The following is a 22,151-nucleotide window of genomic DNA, read 5'->3' as shown; positions in this document are numbered from 1 at the left end:
TTAAATTAAGGAAGCAGCAGAGAGGATGGGGTTAGAATTTGTACTGAAGAAAAGCACACACTGACCTACAGGAGAGAAGGTTGGTGGCCCTGCTCTTTAATCTCTACTAACTTAAAAATGGATTGATGAAAACAAATGTGTCCATGTCCAAACATATGGATGAAAATTGAAAACTTAATAGCATATTGAAAATATGAAGATTTCTTAATGTAATCACACTTTTGCATCCACATGAAACTGACATAATTACACACTTATTTTTGTGACTAACTTCAATATACAAAATTCCCATAACATCAGTGACAGGACTGAAATGGAAAGAATTAATATACAATATGATGTTAAGGCACATCAATCTAAAAATTTGTTTTTTCTTTAACACTCAGCATCAGAAAGATTGCTTGTTCTATCTCAGTTGGTCCTGAAATGTTCGTATATTATTCCCTGACTTTAGTAATATTTGTTACTGCAAATTGAAACTGAAAAGGTCGTAACTTCAAGAAGATTTTTTTTCCCATGGAAGTGGTCTGCTAAGCTTTTTCAGCAATCCAGGGACTGAGAACTTTGCACAGTCAGAAAAGAACATTTCCTCTCAACTTGATACGCTGTTCTTATAGTAGAGCAAATCTCTTCCTGTCTCTTTCATCAGGGTACCTCCCCTCAGTCCACAGCCAAAACCCCTCTTTTGTTTCCAAAGGAATATGCCATGAGAGGAAGTGAAAACTCTCAAATGACTGTCGGGACCCTCTAAAACCTTTGTGGCTTGCCCATGGCGGGGACGGGGGGAGGTAGTAGGAACAGAGCTCTACTTCCTTGCAGAGGGCCATGTGTTTCCTTGCAAATGAAGATTTTTATTACAGTACAAGGAAGAGTTGTTTTGGTGCAGACACTATATTTATATTTGTCAAAAAAGCAAAAAAAATCACTGCCTTTTTTTTAAGTAGCAGGTACTATACATACTAAATATACCTAACTCCCACGTGATAGATCGTTCACCTCCTCTCTAAGCCTTGCCCCGCCTTTCACCCGTCCTTGAACCCCCAGACGTGGAACGCTGCAATGCAGGGCAGAGGTGAGGTGAGGATGTTGGTGCCACGTAGTGCCTGGAAATTATAAAAAGGGCTAGGAGGTTGTTTTTTTCAGGCTGCCTTACAGTGTCCCACCGGTGTCACAGCTGCCAAGTCAAAATGGCCTCAGAATAGCTCTGTTAAAACAGCTGCATCAGAGCCGTCAATCCACCATGTCACATACCCTAACATATTTCCCTCTCGAAGAAAGAATAAAGATTCCTTCCCTGAGGTCACCCAGGCTCACCCTCTGACACATAGGTGGCATAATACCTCAAAGTCTTCATATGTTTAAGAAACAAGCCTCTATTCTACTTGCCTATTATATGTGAAAGGCACCTACTGACTTTCATAGAAATGTCTTTGAGGTTTTGATAAAATGAATATGAGTATTTTAAATGTCTCTAAGTTCATACATGCATGTTTTGCTTCATTTTTCCTCTGGGTTATATTGATGTCTTCCAATGTGTCCTGTTTTTTTTTTCTGAACTACATATCATTTATTATTCCACTCAATTTCTGCATTGAACTTGGTACACTTGGGCATAATAGCAAGGGTTCTAATATTCCTGTATGAGTTAGAGTCACCCTTATTCTGTCATTGATCCCAAGATGGAAAACTCACAGCCTGAGATTTGTCCTATAGCATCCTATAGTGTCTTTAGCACGCACAAATGATTTAAAGGTTGTTCCCATAGTCATCTGCTTAATTTTTTGTTTCACTTCTAAATGTTAGGTAAGATCTTCCTTTTGCCTTTTTTAAAATCTCCATTCATATTTCCACCTGGAAAACACATACCACATGGCCAGAGATAAATATTAAAGATAAGTCTATTTTATAATGGGATATATTAGAGAAATACTTTAAAAGGCTGTATACTATCACTTTTTTTTAAATCTTCAGTAAGAGATATTAATCACATTTTTTCATCTTTTTTTACTTAAATTCATAAAACAAAGTATAGTATCATCCAAAGTTTGTACTGAACAGACTCAATAAAATCCCTATCAAAATTCCAATGGCAATTTTCACAGAACTAGAACAAATAACTCTAAAATTTGTATGAAACCACAAAACAGCCCAAATAGCCAAAGCAATTTTGAGAAAAAAGAACAAAGTTGCAGCTATCATTATCCCACATTTCAAACTATACAAAAAGCTGTATTAATCAAAACAGTATGGAAGGCACATAAAATTAGACCCATAGGTCAATGAAACAGAACAGAGAGCCCAAAAATAAACCAATGCAAATATCGTAAATTAATTTATGAGAAAGAAGCCAAGAATATGCAATGAGGAAAGTACAATTTCTTAAACTAGACAGCCATATGAAAAGAATAAAATTACACCACTGTCTTACACCATATATAAAAATTAACCGAAAATGTATAAAAGACATGAATGTTAGATCTAAAACCATAAAACTCCTAGAAGAAAACAGGTGATAAGTTTTTTGACATCAATCTTGTTGAATTTTTGGATCTGACTGCAAAAACAAAGGAAATAAAAGTGAAAATAAACAAAAGAGACTACATCTAACTAAAAAGCTTTTAAACAGCAAATGAACCCATCCTTAAAAAGTAAAGGAAGTAAAAGCAACCTACTGAATAGGAGAATATACTTGTAAGTCCTATATTTGATAAGAGGTTAATATTTAAAACATATAAAGAACTTAACTCATTAACAAAAAAAAATTATTTAAAAATGGACAGAAGATCTAAGTAGATAGTTTTTCCAAAAAAGACATACAAATGCCCAAAAGGCACATTTCATTTAATTATCAGGGAAATGAAAATCAAAACCTCAAAGAGATATTTCATGCCTGTTAGGACAGCTAGTATCAAAAAGACAAATATGTTTTTGAGAAGATATGTAGAAAAGGGAACACTCATACGCCTGTGTTGAGAATGTGAATCGCTGTAGTCACTATATAAAACAGTATAAAAGTTTCTCAAAAAATTAAAAATAGAACTACAATGTGATCTGACTATTCCAGTTCTATATGCTTACTTTTTAATGAAAACACTAATTTAAAAATATATATGTACCCCTATATTTATTGCAATGTTATTTACCATAATCAAGATATGAAAACAATCTAAATGTTCATTGGTATAAGGATGAATAAAGAAGATGTGGTATGTACATACAACAGAATACTACACAACCATGAAAAGGAAAGCTTGCCATTTGCAATAACATGGATGGATCTAGAGGGTATTATACCAAGTGAAATAAGTCAGATAGAGAAAAACAAGTACTGTATAATTTCACTTATATGTAGAATCTAAACCAGATGAATAAAAAAAAAACAAAAATTCATGGATACAGAGAGTAGATTGTTGGTTATCACAGGGAAGGGGATTGGAGGATTGGTGAAATGAGTGAAGGGGGTCAATTGTGGGGTGACGGGTGTTAGCTAGACTTATTGTTGTAATCACTTTGTAGCATATACAAAGATTAAATTATTATGCCATACACTTAAAACTAGTATAATGTTATATACCAATTTTACCTCAATTTAAAAAAATAAATGAATATTAAAATGTTTAAATAAATAATAGCCTGGCCATGTATTTTTAAGTATTCTTTAAAAAGCTGGTGTGTTTAAAGCCATGAAAACATTTGAGGATATTTTTGAGAACCTAAAACAAATCTATTTCAAGGAAGAATTATTATAGCCCATTTCTTTTTCATGGGTTTGTTTTTTTTTCAGTAAACTTGCCACGTCAAAAATTAAGGAAAATATACTAACTTTTTTACTCCTGGAAAAATAATTCTCTGTAGTTACACTAAAATAAGTTTACTTTTTATTTTTCTATTTTTTTCAAAGAGAGTAAAAGTAGAACGAGCTTTCTTCAATGAGTGAAAAGCTTCCATTTCTCAGAAACTAGGCTTACTTTTTGTTGCAGACCAGAAATGGGTTTTATAACATTGGCAGTTGGACTTTAAATTTAGCATTTATAAATTTAGAAAATTCAAAAGTGTGGCAATTTCAAGAAGTAAAGTTGGATCACTTCATATGTTGGCTTTATTTTTACCAAACTTACACATATGTTATATATTTAGCCTACCATTTTTGCTAGTGCCTACACATCAGGATATTCATCAGGTAAAAAGAAAAAAAAAAAACAGAGGACAACTAGTTGAAAAACTTACCTCTCACTTCTTGTTCTACTTTGCTTCTTCAAAATGGCAGAACATAGAACTACATAGCTTTGGTTTGGGAGTAATGAATATCTTCATCACACTTAAATTCCTTTTTTTTTTGGTTTCAGTCCCAAATTTTCAAATGTGCCCATGGCAAATGAATAAATACATAAATTTTTTTTAAATACAAAATAATATCCCTGTATAAAAAAGAATTGATTTTTTAATTTGTTTTTATTTATACATCCTGTTGATTTGTCTTATTTTAAGTTGAACAAATTAGATAAATAATTTTTAACCTACTTTCCATTCAATGAATGTTCTAACTTAACTATATTCTTTATCTCAAAATTCTCTATTTTTCTGTTTGTAACTTTGCTCTTAGTCAAGAGAACTGTGTAGCAATGCAGTTAAGAGTGTTCTTGACCCTAGGTATTGCTAGGTCTCTGATCCTGAGCAAATTATTTAACATTTCTATGCTTCCAAATCTTTATCTACATGACAGATGTAGTATCTATGTATCTTCTAGAGCAGTGCAATGTTGTGTGAAGGGCAATGCCACACTTTATGTATTAATTCACTTAATCTTCACAAGGTTCCCTAAATAACAGGTGTAAGTAACTATAGAGACCAGTCAATCCTAAGGAGCTTTTTGACCCTTTTGAGCACTATATTTGCTTACCAAAAAAATGCTGAATTCTATTGGTGAATTCTCTTCCTCCTTTCCCCCTATTGGCTGTCAAGATTCCATGTACATCATATGTTTGCCTAAAAAATACTGATACTCAACAGGTTACAGGAAGGAAAGATTGTATAGGTTGTCTCTTTGGCCAACAATTCAGCTGAAGCCTTTTACCATCTCATGTCTGGTTACTGAAATAACATGGCCTCGGTGTCCACACCCAGCTTGCACAACCCTGTAGGCTGATTTTCCTGCTGCCCACCACCATCTCTCTGCTCCCTTGCTCTGTGTCTCACTGTGGTACAATGAAGCCCAGACTCTTCCCTGGGGCTTTCCAATCATCCCACAATCTGGTGCCACCTCCAGAAGTATGTGAATTCCTACTTTTATCCAAGCTCTCCTTATACCATTTGTTGTGTCTGGCTAAACTTCACCTGTCTATCCTGCAAGGTCCAATTCACATCCCTGTGAAACCCTTTACCAACGATTTTACCCTTTATTTATATTTATCCCTGAGCCAAACCATAAACTACAGATAAGAAAGGAAGTCAGCCCAAGAAATAGATATAATTTCACTAGTGACACTAACACACAAGGCTGTAATATAACAATGGAAGCATATACATCTTTCAAAAAAGATTGTTAGAATTTGTTAGGAGAGAAAGTGAAAGAATGTGGTATGTTAAGAAAGCTCTTCACCTTTGAAACACTGTGTTATTAAATGAGAACCATCTTTGGAGTCAGTAGATATGGCTTTGACTTTCTGCTTTGTGAACTTGACTTAGTTTCATAAATGGTCTGAGCCTCACTTTTCCTATATATAAAAGAGGCGATCCTATCAGCTTTGGGATATGAAGAAGAAATGATAAAATGTAAATACTGTACATCACACAGTGCCTGGACACTGTGGATGCTTAAAGCCAGTCAGGTCCTTTCCCTGTCCCTTTTTCCTCCAATTTAGAGAGCCATGAATTTAGGAGCAGAGGCATAGTAAAGAGCATTTGGGTAAGAACAGGAGGAGAGGGAAACAGTGGCATAATACCTTATGCTTGAGTCCTCTTTACGTGGAGAAAAATCATGCTGTATTTCTGATCAAAAACATGACAGTGGCTGTAAAATGAACTATTGCCCTGAGAAAGATGCTACTCTTTCAGACATTGGTTCGAAGTCTAGACCAAAATTTTACCTTCCCAGCAGATAGTTTAATTTAAACAAAATTAAAGATGGCAGTGAAAAGACTAGTCAACTATGAACCTAATTTCAATCTATGACTTAGAAATGTTTACTGAAGCTGTGATAGTCAGCAAACTTGGGAGAAAGTGGCTATGTTATCTATTAATTAGTTAAGGATTGCTACAGATAAAAAGTATCAGAAATTAACAAATACATTTCACGTATGAACTAAATACTTGGATGAAATAAATTCCAGATCCAAACTAGGCACAATCATGGCCACATACAAGTAGATCATCTCAACAAGGAAGGTAAAGGAAAAGTATTTAAAGAGAAAAATGTGCTTATACCAGAAGGAAGCAGAGTCTCTAAACACCTTCACAAGGGCTGCATTGTAATTACAATCATTTTACACATGAGGAAAATGAGACTAATAGAAATGAAGTAATTAGTCCAAAATCCAAGAGACAAGAACCAGCAGAGCCAAGATTTAACTGAAGAGCATCTGTTCTATGAAATGCTATTCACCACCCCCCCTTCTGTGTGGTTACAGCAATTTGTGTGGGCTCCTCTCTCTGTGCCACTGCAGTTATTGCAATGAATGGTCAATGTCTGTGCATTGACCATCTTCCCCACCAGACTGTTGGAATCAAGGGAAATAACTAAGATTAGTAATCATTTATCGAGCTTCTACCACTTACTATGGATTTATTTAGCAAATAATGAGTGCCTGCTATGTACCAGGCACTGTCCTAGGGAAAAGGGATGCACTGGTGAGCAAAACAGAGAAAGACCATGTTCCTAAGGAGTTTACATCTTGGTAAAGTGATCAATGAATTTACTAATATAACTATATTACATCAAATGACGACAAGGATACGGACACAGGCAGGTTGGTGAATGTGGTGGTGGGAGTGTATGAAAGTTCTCTTCTGAGTCCTATTTTTTACTGAAATAAGAAGCAAAGTTGTCAGCTAAGCATGAGTAGGAGGAGGAAGTGTGGGATATTCAATGATAGAGAACGTGAGAAACAGTCATCTAGGGGAGTATGAGTTAACTAGAGATTAGTTGGCATGCAATAAGATCAGTCATCATAGTGTGTTTTCCTCCAGCCACATTCAGACACTGTGGTTCAAGTGCATATTTAATCAAGTTCACTATGGTGAGCTCTTCATATATATAATCTCATTTATCTTTAACAACTATCCTGCAGGTTATTTTTGGCCCATAATTTCCAGATGAAGAAACTGAACTGAGAGAATATATCACTTGCTGTGGGTCATGCAGATGAGAAGTATCAGAATTCATATTTGAATTCAAATCTGTTACCTTCGAACTTTAAGCTATTAACTTTGACACAATGTCCCTGTAAAATCATCTTTTTCTTTATCTTTTACAATATCTTTATCTTTATATGTGCTTAATATGTTCTCAATGAACTAGCTTTGGAAAGTCTTGGGTGAATGAAAAGTTAGTATGAGTTGATATAGACTCAAAAATCAATGAGACTGCTGGGAAAAAAAGGTTGATTAACTTGGGGCTACATGAATGAATATGTAGCAGTGAGCCCACCATACAGGATGGGCCAGATCCCTCCTACAGTACTGTGTCTGCTTCAAGACAACAGTGCTATCGTGGGGCATCAGCAAACTTGAATGCATGATCCAAAGGAGATTGGAGAGGGCAGTACAGGGCTTTGGAGCCATAAAATATGAAAACCATGGGGAAGAAAGAGGCTACTTAGTCTTTGAAAGAAAACTTAACACATTAGCTGTCTTTGTATATACCTCCAAGATTACCATGTTCTGTGTGAATCAGGAGCACAGAAATAGGATAAAAGAAAGGCAACAAAGGTGGATTCTACCTCAGCATAAAGAAGAAGCTTGTGACACTTGGAGCTGTCCAACCGGAGACACTTGAACAGTTAAGATATAACCCTCTTAAACAGTATGGGCTGTTCGGTAGGGCGATGTGTGCTGTGTAGCTGAAAGCAACCAAGAGGTTGTTTTGTAACCTTTCAGTGAGAGCAGAGGGTAAAAATGAGTTTTCTGTTTGTTCTGCCAACTCTAAGGAAGTCTGAGATAATAATTTCCTTTCCTGACATCCTCTGGTGGTTGTTTTCCTTCAACAAGTAACTTTTTATTTTTAATATGTGGAGTTAAATTGTTCATGTGGGTATCCCTGTTCTGACATGTATTAGCTGTGTGTAATTAGGCATATTATCTAATATCTTTGTGTCTATCTCCTCCTCTATAAAATGAAAACAATAATAGAACCTCTGTTATTGGGTTGTTGTGAGAATTACATGAATTAATCCACACATAAGGGGCTAAAGGAAAATCTGGAATCATAAGTGTTCAATAAAAGTTAGCTCTCATTTTTTCAAGTATTTATCACACACTGCCATTTAGTGTTGCTTCATGTTTCATGTGCTTTTGTTTTCTCCAACGAGATGGTCCATCTTGTCATAGGACTAAGTGTGTAAAATATACCGGGTACCTAATAGTCCAAAATGAAAATTGTTACTACTTTCAAACAACCTAAACTTGTTTAGAAGCATCTTTATAGATTCTCAGAAAGACTTTTCAAGTGTTCAAGGTTTTTTACATATTTTTTTGTCTTTTAAAACACTAAAGTGTGCTCAGATGCAATCTCATTTTACAGGGGTTGCTTCTGGTCTCTAGACATCATTAGGAAGAAAGCTAAAATTTGTTCAGGATACAGAAAATATTCTCTTTCTTGAAAATCTACCAGGGGCCTATGGTGGGCTATATCCTGGGAAGAGTTAGAGAAAGAGGCAACAGTTGTGAGAAACTAAAGATAAATGACATGACTTCCAAGGTTTGTAAAGTACATACAGTCTAGTAGAAGAGAGCGCTGGGGTCCCACCTGACCCAGCCTTGCCTACTTCTCCATCTGCTACATGACCCTGTTGCCACATGTGTTCTACCTCAGTGACTTCAAGTTCTTCCAACAAGCAAAGAGATTTCCCATCTTCCTACTGGCCCTCCTTCCAGGTTTTGCGTCTCCTTGCCCTCTTGCCCTTGGAATGACTGGTTTCTCCTACCTCTCAGGATTTGGCTTAAATAGCATCTCTTCAGCTTGTCCTTTCATAACCATCATGTCTAAATAGGTTTCCCATAGATCTCCCAATAATTACTAATATACCTTATCTGTTACCCCCATAGCACTTGCTATAGTTACTTTTATGTGCTTATTTGTTTTCTTCCTTGTTTATTCATTGTTTCCCTCACAAAGGCAGCAATCACATCTATTTTTATTCACTTATGAGATCTCTTTTGCTTCTCAAGGCTTTTAATGAATGTGTGTTAAATAAGTGAAAGATCATTTCAGCATTCTGTGTGTATCTGGTCTGGTGAACCAGAGAAGACAGATACCTAACCCCCACCTTGTGGGTCCTGAAGGAGGCATTATAGAGGCTGTAGTTGCCCCGCTGTAGCCCCTCAGAACCCCTCCTGCACTTGCCGGCAGCTTCCTGCTGCTCGATTGCCTGCCACTCTGCTGGAGGGCTCTCTCTGCCTGAGGGAGCTCGTTTGGCCAGGATACACAAGGAGTCCAGAAATACCCAGGAGCCAGTGGATGCCCAGAAGAACAGATCTCACCCAGTGAGGGGTGGGCATAAGGTTCCTGTGCATCTCAGCAGCCTTGGCCCTGGCTGGGACAACTCCGAAGTGCATTCTACACTGTTGCCATGAGGTCCAGCAGTGCTGAGCCTCTGTTGCCAAAAGCAGTAACCGATTCACTAAAACACCTTCCGCATCCTGGCTGAAGTGGCTCAGTGGATTGAGTGCTGGCCTGTGAGCCAAAAGGTCACTAGTTCTATTCCCAGTCAGGGCATGTGCCTGGGTTGAGGGCCAGGTTTCCTGATGGGGATGGGCGAAAGGCAACCAACTGATGTTTCTCTTCCATATTAATGTTTCTGTCCCTCTTTTTCTCCCTCCTTTTCCCTCTCTCTGAAAATAAGTAAATAAAATCTTAAAAAACACACACACACACACACACACAACCACACACACACACACACACACACACACACACACACACACACCTTCCAGAGGCCTCCTTCCATGTCTTACTTCCCTACTTCCTAATAGAGTCCCCAGGATGCCTCCTTAATAAATTGCTTACATTCAAATCTTCATCTCAGGGCCAGAAAATCTCAATCTAAGTGAGAACACATGACCAGAATCTTGAAAGACATGCAGAATTCACTACACAAAAAGTAAAAACACATTCAAAGAGGTCTGGATTTCCTTAGTACGGAGAAAAGAATCAAAGCCCGATTTCTACTCAAGTGTCTTTCCTCCACTAGGGGTCAGATTTTTGGGGGGGATGGGGTGCTGGACCCCTACAAGGTATTTATAGGAAAAAATAGGAAGAGATTGGCTGATCCCCGGCACATTAGAATAGCTATTTCAAGCCAACAGCACAGTTCATTACAGGTGGACAGAAGGTCCTAAACTCTTGAAATAACACATTGCAACTCAGCATGCCGTACTCATGAATCTGTAACTAAAGAGCTTCTTTGTGTTCTTTCCTTTTTAGAAATACAACTTAGGATTCAGGAATGTGATTCTTAACCCCAAGAAGGAAACCTTGTACAAATGGTTTCTTGAAAGCCAGCATGTAGCCTGTTCATAAACTTTATGATGTGTGAAGCACATGTTCAAGGAAGTATTTATTAGTAGGGGCGTAAGTTAAATTAGACAAGGTGGTTCATGCCTTAAATATTCCGTCATTTTCCATACTGTTTATGTATCCAGACCCAAGTGTGAAATTTAAATTTGCTTTTAATGTATTTGCCTGACAAATGATTTACTCTAGTCAAACGTGTTTTCTTTTGGGTCCCTGGTAGTTATGTTTTGCAATTGGAGGAGACTGAAAAAAATGCTTATAAATTACATTGTCTATGTTAAGGTTTCTGTACAGAGATCATAGAATGATTTTACTGGTGGATTTAGTAAAATGTAGTATATCTCTCATGAAAATTAGAGTGGCTTATATTTGAAATGTTATGTTAGATTTAGAAACCAATTAGTCACCGTGCTGTCTCTGAAAGTCACAGTGGGCATTACCGAGTATTTGAGTGGCTCATACTGGGACACAAGTTCTGCAGTGCAGCCCTTGGTCGCTGATTTCCGCAAAGCTCCTGCCAGGGCACACCAAAATGAAAGCCAGAGTTGGAAAAGTGTAAACTCGGCAGATCTTAAAGATTTTTGTAACCACTCTCTGAAAGTAAAATCCTGTAAACCTGAATTATTTACAGTGTATACTATGCTGTCTATGGTATTGCTAGTCTTGCTGTATACCAGAGTATCTTGGTGAATATGGTTAATTTTACACATGTAAAGTAAAGCATTTATTTACAGAGTCTAACTTCTGTGTTTTTAAAACGATGGTATGGTGTGTGCGCGCTTTGTGTTGGAGAGCACGTTGTGCCTGTGTGAGTGCTAGTCTCTAATGGGAAAGGGACTCTTGTAGAAACAAGTTCACTGAAACGTGCTGTAAGTGTATACAGATGTGTTTAGTGTACGCCTGAAGCAGATGCTTCTTAAATCCACAAAGCAGTCAAAATACAAACGGAATGTTTTAAAAACATTGACATCTTGTGAAAATGTTTTTTTTTCAACCTTTCTTTATTATATTTCCTCGCCACAGTCACCAAACTCTCTGGAAAGTGATAACGGCCTTAAGTAAAACCAAACTAACATGGATCACTGAAATACAGTGGCAGTGGTTAGGGAAGCTAGATGATTTTTAAGCCTCGGTTCATTTTACAAAATGTGAAAATCAAGGCTGTTGCAGTGTTGTGCAATGGAAGCTACTCACGATGTTTTTTCTGTGTTTAAAATCCTGAGAAGGAGCCAAGGTTTATCTTTCAGCACCCATGCTTGAACAAGTTCAGACAAAGTGCTCCTACTTGGACTTTGCTCTGCTTTCTTATTTACCTGGTAGATTTCCTTCATAAAGGACACAATAAGCTATGGGCATTCAGACTTAGAACATAAAAATGCATGTAATAATAGTATTTCAAGGCGTCAAATGTTTCTAGGTAGCTGGTAAAACTATAGACTTTGGAATCAGTCACCTGGCTTTGACTAAATAGCTCTGCAAATCATTAGCAACAGGACTTGGCTCTCTGTTCCCTTCTCTGTAACATGAAAATACTGAAAGTATCTATCACATATATTTACAGTGGTTATTAAAAGAAATAGTATATAAGCACTGTTCCTGACACCTATAAAATACTCAGCAAATATTAACTATTATTATTATTATTATTATTAGCCTGCTATATGCCAGGCACTGTACTAAGCTCCTTGTGTGATCTCACTGCATGATGAGTAAAAGGTTTGCAAGGTAAATAGAACTAGGACTATTTTATAAATTATGAGACAGAGGCTCAGAGAAGAGACCAAGAAACTAGCTGGTAAGAGCTAGGAAAATCATTTAAAGCCAGGCCTTTTTGCCTCCATGCTCTTCATTTCCTCATGTCCTATTTCATACAGTACCAGTTACATATGACTATTTAAGTTAGTTAATATTAAATAAAAAATTCAGTTCCTCGGTGCCACTTGCCACATGTCAAGTCTCAAGAGCAATATGTTGGTGTTAGTAGCTACAGTACTGGAGAGTACAGATGTAGAATATTTCCATCATCTCATAAGTTCTATTTGACAATGCTGCAGGCTTAGACCAATACCAGCTTCCCAGGCTGGTTTGTTCATAACAGGACATAAGATAGTCTTCTAAATATTACAATAAAGATTCACCAATAGATTATATAACTCTTTGTAATAAAGAAAACCCATTTGCTATATGGCCATGTAAATGATACTAATCTATATAACAGCTACACAGGAATGAAAAACCTGTCCTCAACCAGATTATCACAGTGTCCAAGAACTAGGAGGATCCTTAGTTGTGGTTTAGACAATCCTTTTGTTCAATAGTAAGAACTAATGACAATAGGAAATCCTAAAGCCAGTGTGAAAATGCCAGAGGAGTCTCTAACATCACATCCACACACTTCTAATCCTCTATGGGCTTATGCTTTTCATTTGGGGTCAATATGCTAAAGCTGTTTTAAATATTGTTCAAGTTTCTAGATATAGTCTACTTAGGGTAAACTTTGGAAAGAGATGGTGACTTATTAGTCATGCCCTTAATGCTGATATTTTGCCCAGGAAATTTTTCTTCTAACTGGAAACCAAATGACTTTTCTAGTTAAGCAGCCAATAAGTATTATTTATAACATTTATCACCTCTTTCTGCAGACTTTTGATTGGTATCAGATATTACAACCTGGAAACTTTAAATGGAAAGAACGAATGAAATGGCAAAGCAAATGGCCACATAATTGAACGTTCAAAACAAAGCCAAGCAGATTGCCTCTTTGAGAGAGGCGCTTTCATATAAAACCAGTCCTGTTTGATTAGAGAAGAAATAGTTCACGCATGAAGAACAGACCTGGGAAACTTCATGCATGTAAGAGTAGCTAGCCTCCTAGAAGGAACATGAGAGAAGGGGTCAGAAGACCTGATACTTCTGTGGTATCCTGAATATATTTCAACTACAGCATCTATCATATTGTGTTTTAATTGTCAGTTCCCATGTCCAATTCTTTTATCAATTATGAGCTTCTTAAAACCTACTGTTTATCACAGTGCCTTGAGACATGGTAAAATATTAGTCCTATTGAAAAGATATACCAATGAATGATTGTTAAGTAGTTGATATAATCAAGGAATACCAAGAATTTGTATGTTAAACCATACACACACACACACACACACACACATATATATATATATATATATATATATATATATATATATATATATATAATCATTATTCCAAAATCTTCACACCTCATTGTCTGTTATTGCCTTAGTCAACCCGCTTTGGTGTAATACAAAATGGCCCATATGCTGACCTCCTTCTCTTTGCCAAAGTGATTTGGTTGATGTTAAATTCTAAGGGTCTCTCAAATGTCAGAAGCACTCAATAAGCAATGCTTTAAAAAAGGAGAAGAAGAAGAAACAGGTAAGACTATTGTTCTTTCAGGTCTGGTTGGTCCCAAAGAGAGAGAAGAGTTAAAAGGAGAAATTATGAATCATTAACTGGATATAAACTTGACTTCCTGAGAAGACACAATAAGTCACTTTGGACTGTGGGATGTATTCAACACTAAAGAATTTTAACATAGTCCAAAAAAAATTAATTCTGCAACCAGGAAGACCTAATTTATAGTTTGCAATACAGGCCAAAGAAGTTCTGCCTCATTATGCAAGCTGTTAGGTTTAATAACCCAGAAGCTTTGATAAGATAATGCATGCATAGTCTGATTAGGTCTTCCCACATACACACACTTAGTCACCTCTACAAATGTCCTTATGCCACTAGTTGACAGAAGCGCAGGAAGTGGCTTCTTGCACCTGCCTATATCTTCTCATTACTAAGACCACTATCTGACCCCTAAGAAATCCCTGTTTTTGCAGAAATAGCCACGTTGACATCAGAGGGAATGATTTCCAGTCTACAACTACTATAAGGGGGTATTGACCCCTTCCTCATTCATAATTGGTACTGGAGGGGTGTTAAAGTTGTTTTCTGTAACAGGACAAATATTCCCCAGTTAGAAAAGTGAAGCATTGTTTAGATGGTATTGAGATCATAAATTCTCATGCTGTCTCTTTGGAAGATTTGCCTTCCTAACACAAATTTATTCCTGAAAAATGAAGAAATCAAGTGAATTAGCTAGACTTAAATATTTTATGAATACAGTTGTAATATCTGAGTTATTTCCCTTGGCCAAATTGTATTTCCTCTGTGTTCCACCTCCTTTGAGAGATCCTGGCTTGCAATCAAATTATTGTTTATATTTGTTTTCCTTTATGTGTGGTTAAGTACATATTTTTATGAGCAATTTAATCATAAGGAAACAGAGTTAAGGAAAGCATTTGACTTTATCTCCTGTGGCTTTGTCACCACGGTGTCTACGCACCCCAGAACCATACCTTCCATCTCCTCTTCCCCATGGCCCGCTTTTGTTGACTCCAAAGTACAATTCAACCCCAGAGAAAGCTTCTTATCAGATGAAATAAGAAAGAAGGAACTGTACCTATCATGGGAAACACTTGCCCCACTCCCAGGATTAGGCATATGATATTCTAGTAAACCACTCCAATTTTATCATCTACTTGGAGTTCAGCAATATGACTTGGTTGTTAAAACACAGTATTCAGACTTGTTTCTAAACAGAGTCCAGACAGAGAAGCCCTAAGTACATACAGATCAAGAGCCATCCATAAACTAAACTACATTCTCTCAACAAATGTGATATAATGAATGCCTGTCATGGATCAGGCATAGCAGTGAGCAGGGGGCCACATAAGTAGACTAGTATGGCTCCAGAGAGAAAATCTGATAATTCGGGCATCTGTAGTATGACTAAAATTTAACATATTCCATGATAAGTCAAAGGTCAACTTCATGGAACTAGTCCTTTCTCTGAGGTTATCATTGTATTTAAAAACAATGTAATCCCATCTGGTTTCTTTATTTTCTTAATTCACAGAATGTCAGTACTGGGGCTCAGAACTCCAGCTACCTACTCTGAATTTTGGAGATGTTTTAATAAGTGATGAACATGCATACAAGTGGCTCTCCAGCCTCAAGAAAGTAGGCATAGTGCGACTCACAGGAGCATCCAACAAACGAGGAGAAGTTTTAAAACTTGGGAAAAGAATTGGTTTCCTTTATCTCACATTTTATGGGTGAGTTATCAAATAGTTTGTTTTTTTAAGAGTTCTCTGTTATTTTTTTTATTGTTCAAATACATTTGTCTCCATTTTCCTGCCACCACTTTCCCCCACCCCACCACCGCTACCTCCTGCCCTCAATCCTTCCCCACTTTGGCTTTGTCCATGGGTCCTTAATACATGTTCCTTGATTTGACCCTTCCTTTTCTGACACAATATATGAAGTTAAATATATTTCTCAGAAGGGGTACTGTTTTGGTTGGAGATACAGAAATTTCCATAATATCTTGAGCAGGAAGTCAGATAAGAAGATGATCTAGAACTGCGATTTTTCTGATAATTACTGGAATTTCTAAGAAGCCTAAAAGCCCAAAGACATCAGGCTAGTTATAGGTGTGTATTAGTTTGCCTGAGCTGTCCTAAAAAAAAATAACACGGATTGAGTAGCTTAAACAACAGGAATTTATTTCCCCGCAGTTTAGAAGGCCAGGAGTTCAAGACCAAGGGGCCAGCAGGGTTGGTTTCTGGTGAGACCTCTTTCCCTGGTTTGCAGATGGCCACTTTCTCATGCCTCCTCACATGGCCGTTCCTCTGTGCACCCATGCTCCTAGAATCTGCTCTTCTTACCAGGCCTACAGGCCTCACATTTGTACCTTAACTTTAATGACCTCCTTACAGGTGCTTCCTCCGAACATAGTCACATTGCAGGTTAGTTAGGGCTTACTCATATAAATTCTGGAGGGACACAATTCAGTGCATAGTAGGTGAGATGGAAGACTGTGTTTCTTCAAGAGTTTTATAAAATATTCCGCTTTCCAAATGTTAAAGGTCATTAAAGTTTTACCTCCCAAGAGTTGGTGAAAAATAAAATTGGGCCCTGGGGGATTGAAACCAGCCACCAGATGTGTTTTAAAAAAGATAAAATTAGCATGCAGAAAATTAAGTCTATGAACTAAAGCAAGTAACAGGAAATATAATTCATTTTAACTTTGGAACAAGAAGTTGGTTACATAAGAATTGCTGGAGGTAAAACTAGTTGTGAATGGTGAAACACTAATAACAGAAAACACTTACCTGGAAGTGGGAGCATGACTTTAGTTCTGATCTTTATGGTACGCTTCTCATGTGAGGTGAAGATAATGATTCTTGGGCTCCTAGTGTACAGCGAATTGGAAGTGGAAATGACCTTCAAAATCCAAAGGTTGGAAACTGGTAGCACACAGACTGTATTCAGATGGGTTTTGTTTGGCCTACATGATGTTGAAATAAAATGAAATTAGTCATCAAGATTTTAAAACTGGGAGATTTTAAATTAGACATGGATCTGACTTTTTTGAAAAAACCAAGTCTGGCAACAACTGAGCCTAAATTCCTACATGCCAACAGCTTGCTGGACCAAAGTAGATAGAGGCTGTTCCTTGAAGGGAGCATGTGTTCCCTTCCCAGTTTGCCAAAGGCCTTCGCCAGCCCTGCTAACCTTTGATTTTGCCATGGGAATCTATAGTAAGACCTCATCTGTTGATAAATAGAAGATAAAAATACTCAATACTTGCCTCCAATGATTTTAGCAAGTTAATTCATTACAGCAGATACTATCTTACTTAGGCTTGAATGACCCAGCCCCTACCTCCACTCCAAGAATGTATCATAAAATGTGCATCTTCCCTACACATCTGCAAGAATTTGAATTGCCTTAGGGATCACAACAGTTACAACAGGCAAACAAAAGAGAAGCACCCTTAAATTACTAAGAGCCTCAACTGTATTATTTGTTCTCTATTTAATTTTCACAACTTTCTGAAATAGATATTATCTCCCATTCCACTCTAAGGAATCTGAAGCCCAGAGAATTAACCTATAATCCATATTCCCAATACATAGTTAAAAAGAAGCCAGAGCTAGGATCTGGGTCTTTTTTATCCCTAGGCTTCCTAATCCATGTCACTATTAATAATACAAAGGAAGAACATGGAAAAGATACTTTCAGACACTGGATGTAAACAGAACATTTCAAAATAAATATCTTCTACTGTTGTCGCTCTTAGCTTATATTTGCTGACAGCAGACTTTTTGTATCTATGCCAACACGTTGGATAATTTCATAACAGTGGCCAAATTGGGCGCTCTTTGCTGTAGTTCTCCAACTCCCAACTCCATCCTTCACATAAGGGTCAGGTTCTGAGTCTGGATTTATGACTTGTATTTTGTTTTGTTTTGTTGTTACAAATAGTAACAAAAAAATAATTTGGCCACTGATCTAACATTGTGAAATTTATTGGAATAAAGGCTAAAGGTTTCTTGTCAAAATAAATCAGATCTTCTACTATTATTCCATTTCCTTTGTCCAAGACCAGTGCATCTAACCAGATAGGTTTAACCTGCCAGCACGCAGGCCCACCTTCCACAGGTGACTCACATTTCTTTTCTTAATTTCTCAGCCTATACCACAGGCCGCAAACGCCTTTATTGCCACCTTACTGCTGCTCTCATCACTCATTATCAAGAAATCTCCTTTTTGGGGGTAGGAGGAAGTGTTTTCATTTCCTAGCTTATGAACTTACAGAAGAAGACAGTTTTACTGTTGTTGCTTTGTATTTGTTTGTTTGCTGATTTGTGAGTGCTGTTGTTGTTATTGTTAAGAAATGAGGAAAGTGAATATTTTCCCTGAAGTTATTTTTCTTTTCTGCTCGTTTCCATGGAAATGTGGGGAATTTGGGTAACAATTGTTCTCAACCTAGGCTGCACATTGAAATAGCCAATTAAAAAAAAAGTACTGGTATCTGGGTCCATTCTCCAGAGTTTTTTTCAGGACAACTTGGACTTGGCCTGAGTATCAGGACTTTTGAAAACTCTGCAGGTGATCCTGAGGTGCAGCAATGGTTACAAGCCTCGGGCTGAGGGGAAGGGGTCCTTCAAGTGAAGGCAAGTCTCAGTCGGCAAAGAACTTGGGTGCCTCATATCCTCCGAGCTCTCACAATCATGTACACTACATGGCATTTATCATGTTCATCTTTGTCCTGCGCAGAGGCCTGGACATGACTTATCGTCACAATAGAACCAGTAGCTGCCTTAACCTGGGTCCCTCCCTTTCCTATCTTTGTTTTTGCACTGACAAAGTGCCTCTCTCTTGTTTGAAAAATAATGGTTGGTGAGTAAATGTACGTAATGAATGAAGGCAGGCAATAAGTAATGGGTAAGAGGGACTGTCAGAATCAGGAGAGGGAGAGAGAAAGGAAAGTGGGTAAAAATGAAGGTAAACTTTGTTTTTCATGTAGATTTTTCAAGGAGCCTGATTTCTACTCTTCCTCAGATGCCAAAACCAGTAAATAGTGAGATGTTGTTTTACACAGGCCTCCCTTGGGAACCAATACCCACCGAGGACTTCCCCATTCAAATAGGGTTATATTTGGAGAATTTGAATTGCATCGGTCTAAAATGAAAAGTATAATTTCTAATTTTGGTTTCTGGCTGTCATCGCAATTGTTAAATGGTTGATTGGATGAACAAAAACAGTAGATTCCAGCATTTTGTGCAGCCTCAGTATAGAGTTGGCAAAGAATAAATGTTGAATGAATAAATGCAAGCCTAGGTGCTTTTAAAAGACTACAAAGCAAATCAATGCAATAATTATTAGAGCATTTTACAACTATAAGATTATGTTCAACTACTAACCCAAAAATGATAACTTTGGGTACAAAAGTACATGTCATCCAGCATCCACATTGGTATTATCTCAGATGCTTGCCATGATTTTGTCAGTGCCTCATCTAGACAACACTTATTTCATGCAACCATGTGAAATGCTCAGTATCCTGAGGCCTTGATGATGAAAGCATTCCTGGGGGAAAAGAATAAATCAGTAAAGAAACTTCCCTTGCCAATTTATCAAATATATATACTTGTGGGGCAGTATGTAAAAGGATGAGTTCTTTAGGATTTAAACCTTTGATTCGGTGTGATGTAATTTTTACACTGTGAGGCCAAATGCTTCATCCCAAGTCCCTGACCTCCACCAAAAAAAAATTGATAAAAATGGCTTTCTTTATTGAAGAAGTTATCTGAATTTTATGACATAATTTAACCCAACAGAAAACAGTACTCACTCAGTGCTTCACATACTCTTGTCTCTCAGGAAATTTTAATGAAAGGGAATATATGCTAAAATATTGAGGACTTCCATTGGGCAAAACATCAAAAATCATTTCTTAGCATTGCTGACACTTACCAGTCCTTAGTTAGAAAATTAACCCCATGACCAACACTAAGTAACCCTTCTTCATTAGAAAGTCATCAGAAAAATTAAAAATATCAGTCTTAACTAGCAAGACCAACGTCATTCCAAAATAGAGCCCAGCAGTTCAGATTTCTTTCTTTCTAAGAATGTTTTATTTGCTAGCATGAGCAAGTTGCATTAATATATTTGTAGTAATGATGAGACTAATAAGAACAATGAAGTGAAAATGAAAAAAAGTATGTTTTTCTGAAACACTAGCATCAGAAATAAAGTAAACACGGTGAGAGTCAATGACGAAAATGGGTACAGGAAGAGAAACTTATGGATGTTGGTGATAGTTAAATTTTATTTTGTGGAAACAAATATGGAAGCTGTGTAACTGCTGAATAAAACTTATATGGCTGCAAATTGTAGGAGAAATATAAACAAATACTGTGGAACACTTAGCTCCAAAAGGAACTGAGGAACCGATGTCCCAAAGCATCTGTATTCCATTACTGCTCAGGGTGCTGCCCGAAGGAGCAGTCGAAACGGAATTTATTCTTGCCTTCTCGGCTGGTTATTTGTAAGTGACAACTTGATCCAAACTTTTCATTTAATTCCCTGGAGCTCTGTGACTTTACTGAACTGAGGACTTGCTTCTTCCTTTCCGTAGGAGTATTTGAATACCTGTCAAGCCCTTTGAGAACTTTGGATAAAAATTTGCTGGAAAAAATGTAAAATTCTACTCCTACTGCCCAGCTTTGCATCAGCATGAGTGCCCTGCATGCAGGCTTCATAAGATGAAGGAAATAATGTCAAAAAGAAAATGTTTCTAGTGGGCTTTTTGTCAAATACACCAGCCAGTCCAGTTAAGAATTAACAAAATTGAAATGGCTTCTGGGGAGTACAAGTATGTCTGCTGGCATTTCTGTAAGCCAGCACGGCAGCACTTCACACATTAGGTTGTATTAAAGACTAAGGGAGTATGAGTGAGAATTGTTATTATTCTTTGGCATCTGGACCCTTAGAAATTGCTACCACCCTTAGCTCTGCCTCCAAAGCTGACTTTGACGTGGCTATTTGGTTTATACATAAGTTACCAGAGGTGTGGCAACTGAACAGGGAAAGAAAAAAAACAAGTCTACCCATTTTGTTGAAGTTCTAGCCAAGAAATTGTTTGAGAAAACCACACAGCCTATCCTGAATAAAAATGGCTTCTGAGTTATGGGGGGTAGGGGGGAACAACCTAAAAGCAATTCAGACTTGGGAAGAAAGCAAAGAAAACTTGTCCGAGTTCTGAATTTCGTTGTAATTCCATCCTACTTTGTAAAAAGTTCACACTGGGATTTCTTAATGAGCTGTTTTAAGATTTAGTACTAACCATGGTGTTTGACTTGGGGCAGGGGCCTTTAAATTGTGTATTTTTGTTAGTATCAGGGTTTCCTAAGCAGAGTTACAAGCTGTGTTATTTCAGCCATTGTGAACCCAGCTGATGTTATCAGCCAAGACTCAGTCCCTGGGGTTTCCTCTGTAATATCAGGGTTCATTGTCATTAAAGTTGCGGCCAATAAAACCACTTGAGTATGAGGTCATCTCATGAATGAAAGGAAAAATAACTTATGTGTCTTGTGCTCCCCTAGAAATCATGTGAGGAAATTTATAAGATACCTTAAAGGGAGTTGCTTCTCCTCAAGTCTGAACCCCATTTCTTCCTTGGTTATGTTCTATGCAGCCAGGACAGGCAGCTGTCATTATCGGAGGGGAAAGAGTAATTTTTTATTAAGCATCCTTTATGTGCTAAGTATTGGGCTAAATGTTTTACAATCATTTTCTTGACTCTTCTCAATTCCGGTAAGAATCATTATTCCCATTTTAAAGGTAAGGAAACTGAGGTAGAACAATCAGGCTGCAAACCCAAGTTTACTTGACTCAACAGCCTGCGATGTTTCCTTTACTTTATGATACTATGGCAGTCTGTTGCTACCTGACATTTTCCCTGTAGTTCCTAATACCACAATAATGTTGACTATTAAGTGTGGCTTCTGCTCACATTTATAGCTCAGATCTTAGGAAATAA

At 37.3% G+C, this 22,151-nt stretch overlaps 1 protein-coding gene across 1 annotated transcript in view; it reads left to right on the top strand.

Annotated features, from left to right (window-relative positions):
* Positions 1 to 22,151, top strand: part of BBOX1 (gamma-butyrobetaine hydroxylase 1) — a 49,574-nt gene that overhangs the window by 4,802 nt on the left and 22,621 nt on the right. The window contains exon 3 of the mRNA XM_054586248.1: positions 15,675 to 15,873. Within this exon, the coding sequence (XP_054442223.1) occupies positions 15,675 to 15,873 (199 nt within the window). The remainder of the gene's footprint in view (positions 1 to 15,674; positions 15,874 to 22,151) is intronic.

Source organism: Pteronotus mesoamericanus, unplaced genomic scaffold, assembly GCF_021234165.1.
Source record: "Pteronotus mesoamericanus isolate MK-2021 breed Mesoamerican mustached bat unplaced genomic scaffold, CSHL_Meso_final contig_90, whole genome shotgun sequence".
Classification (NCBI taxonomy): domain Eukaryota; kingdom Metazoa; phylum Chordata; class Mammalia; order Chiroptera; family Mormoopidae; genus Pteronotus; species Pteronotus mesoamericanus.
This window is presented reverse-complemented; position numbering and strand designations above follow the sequence as displayed.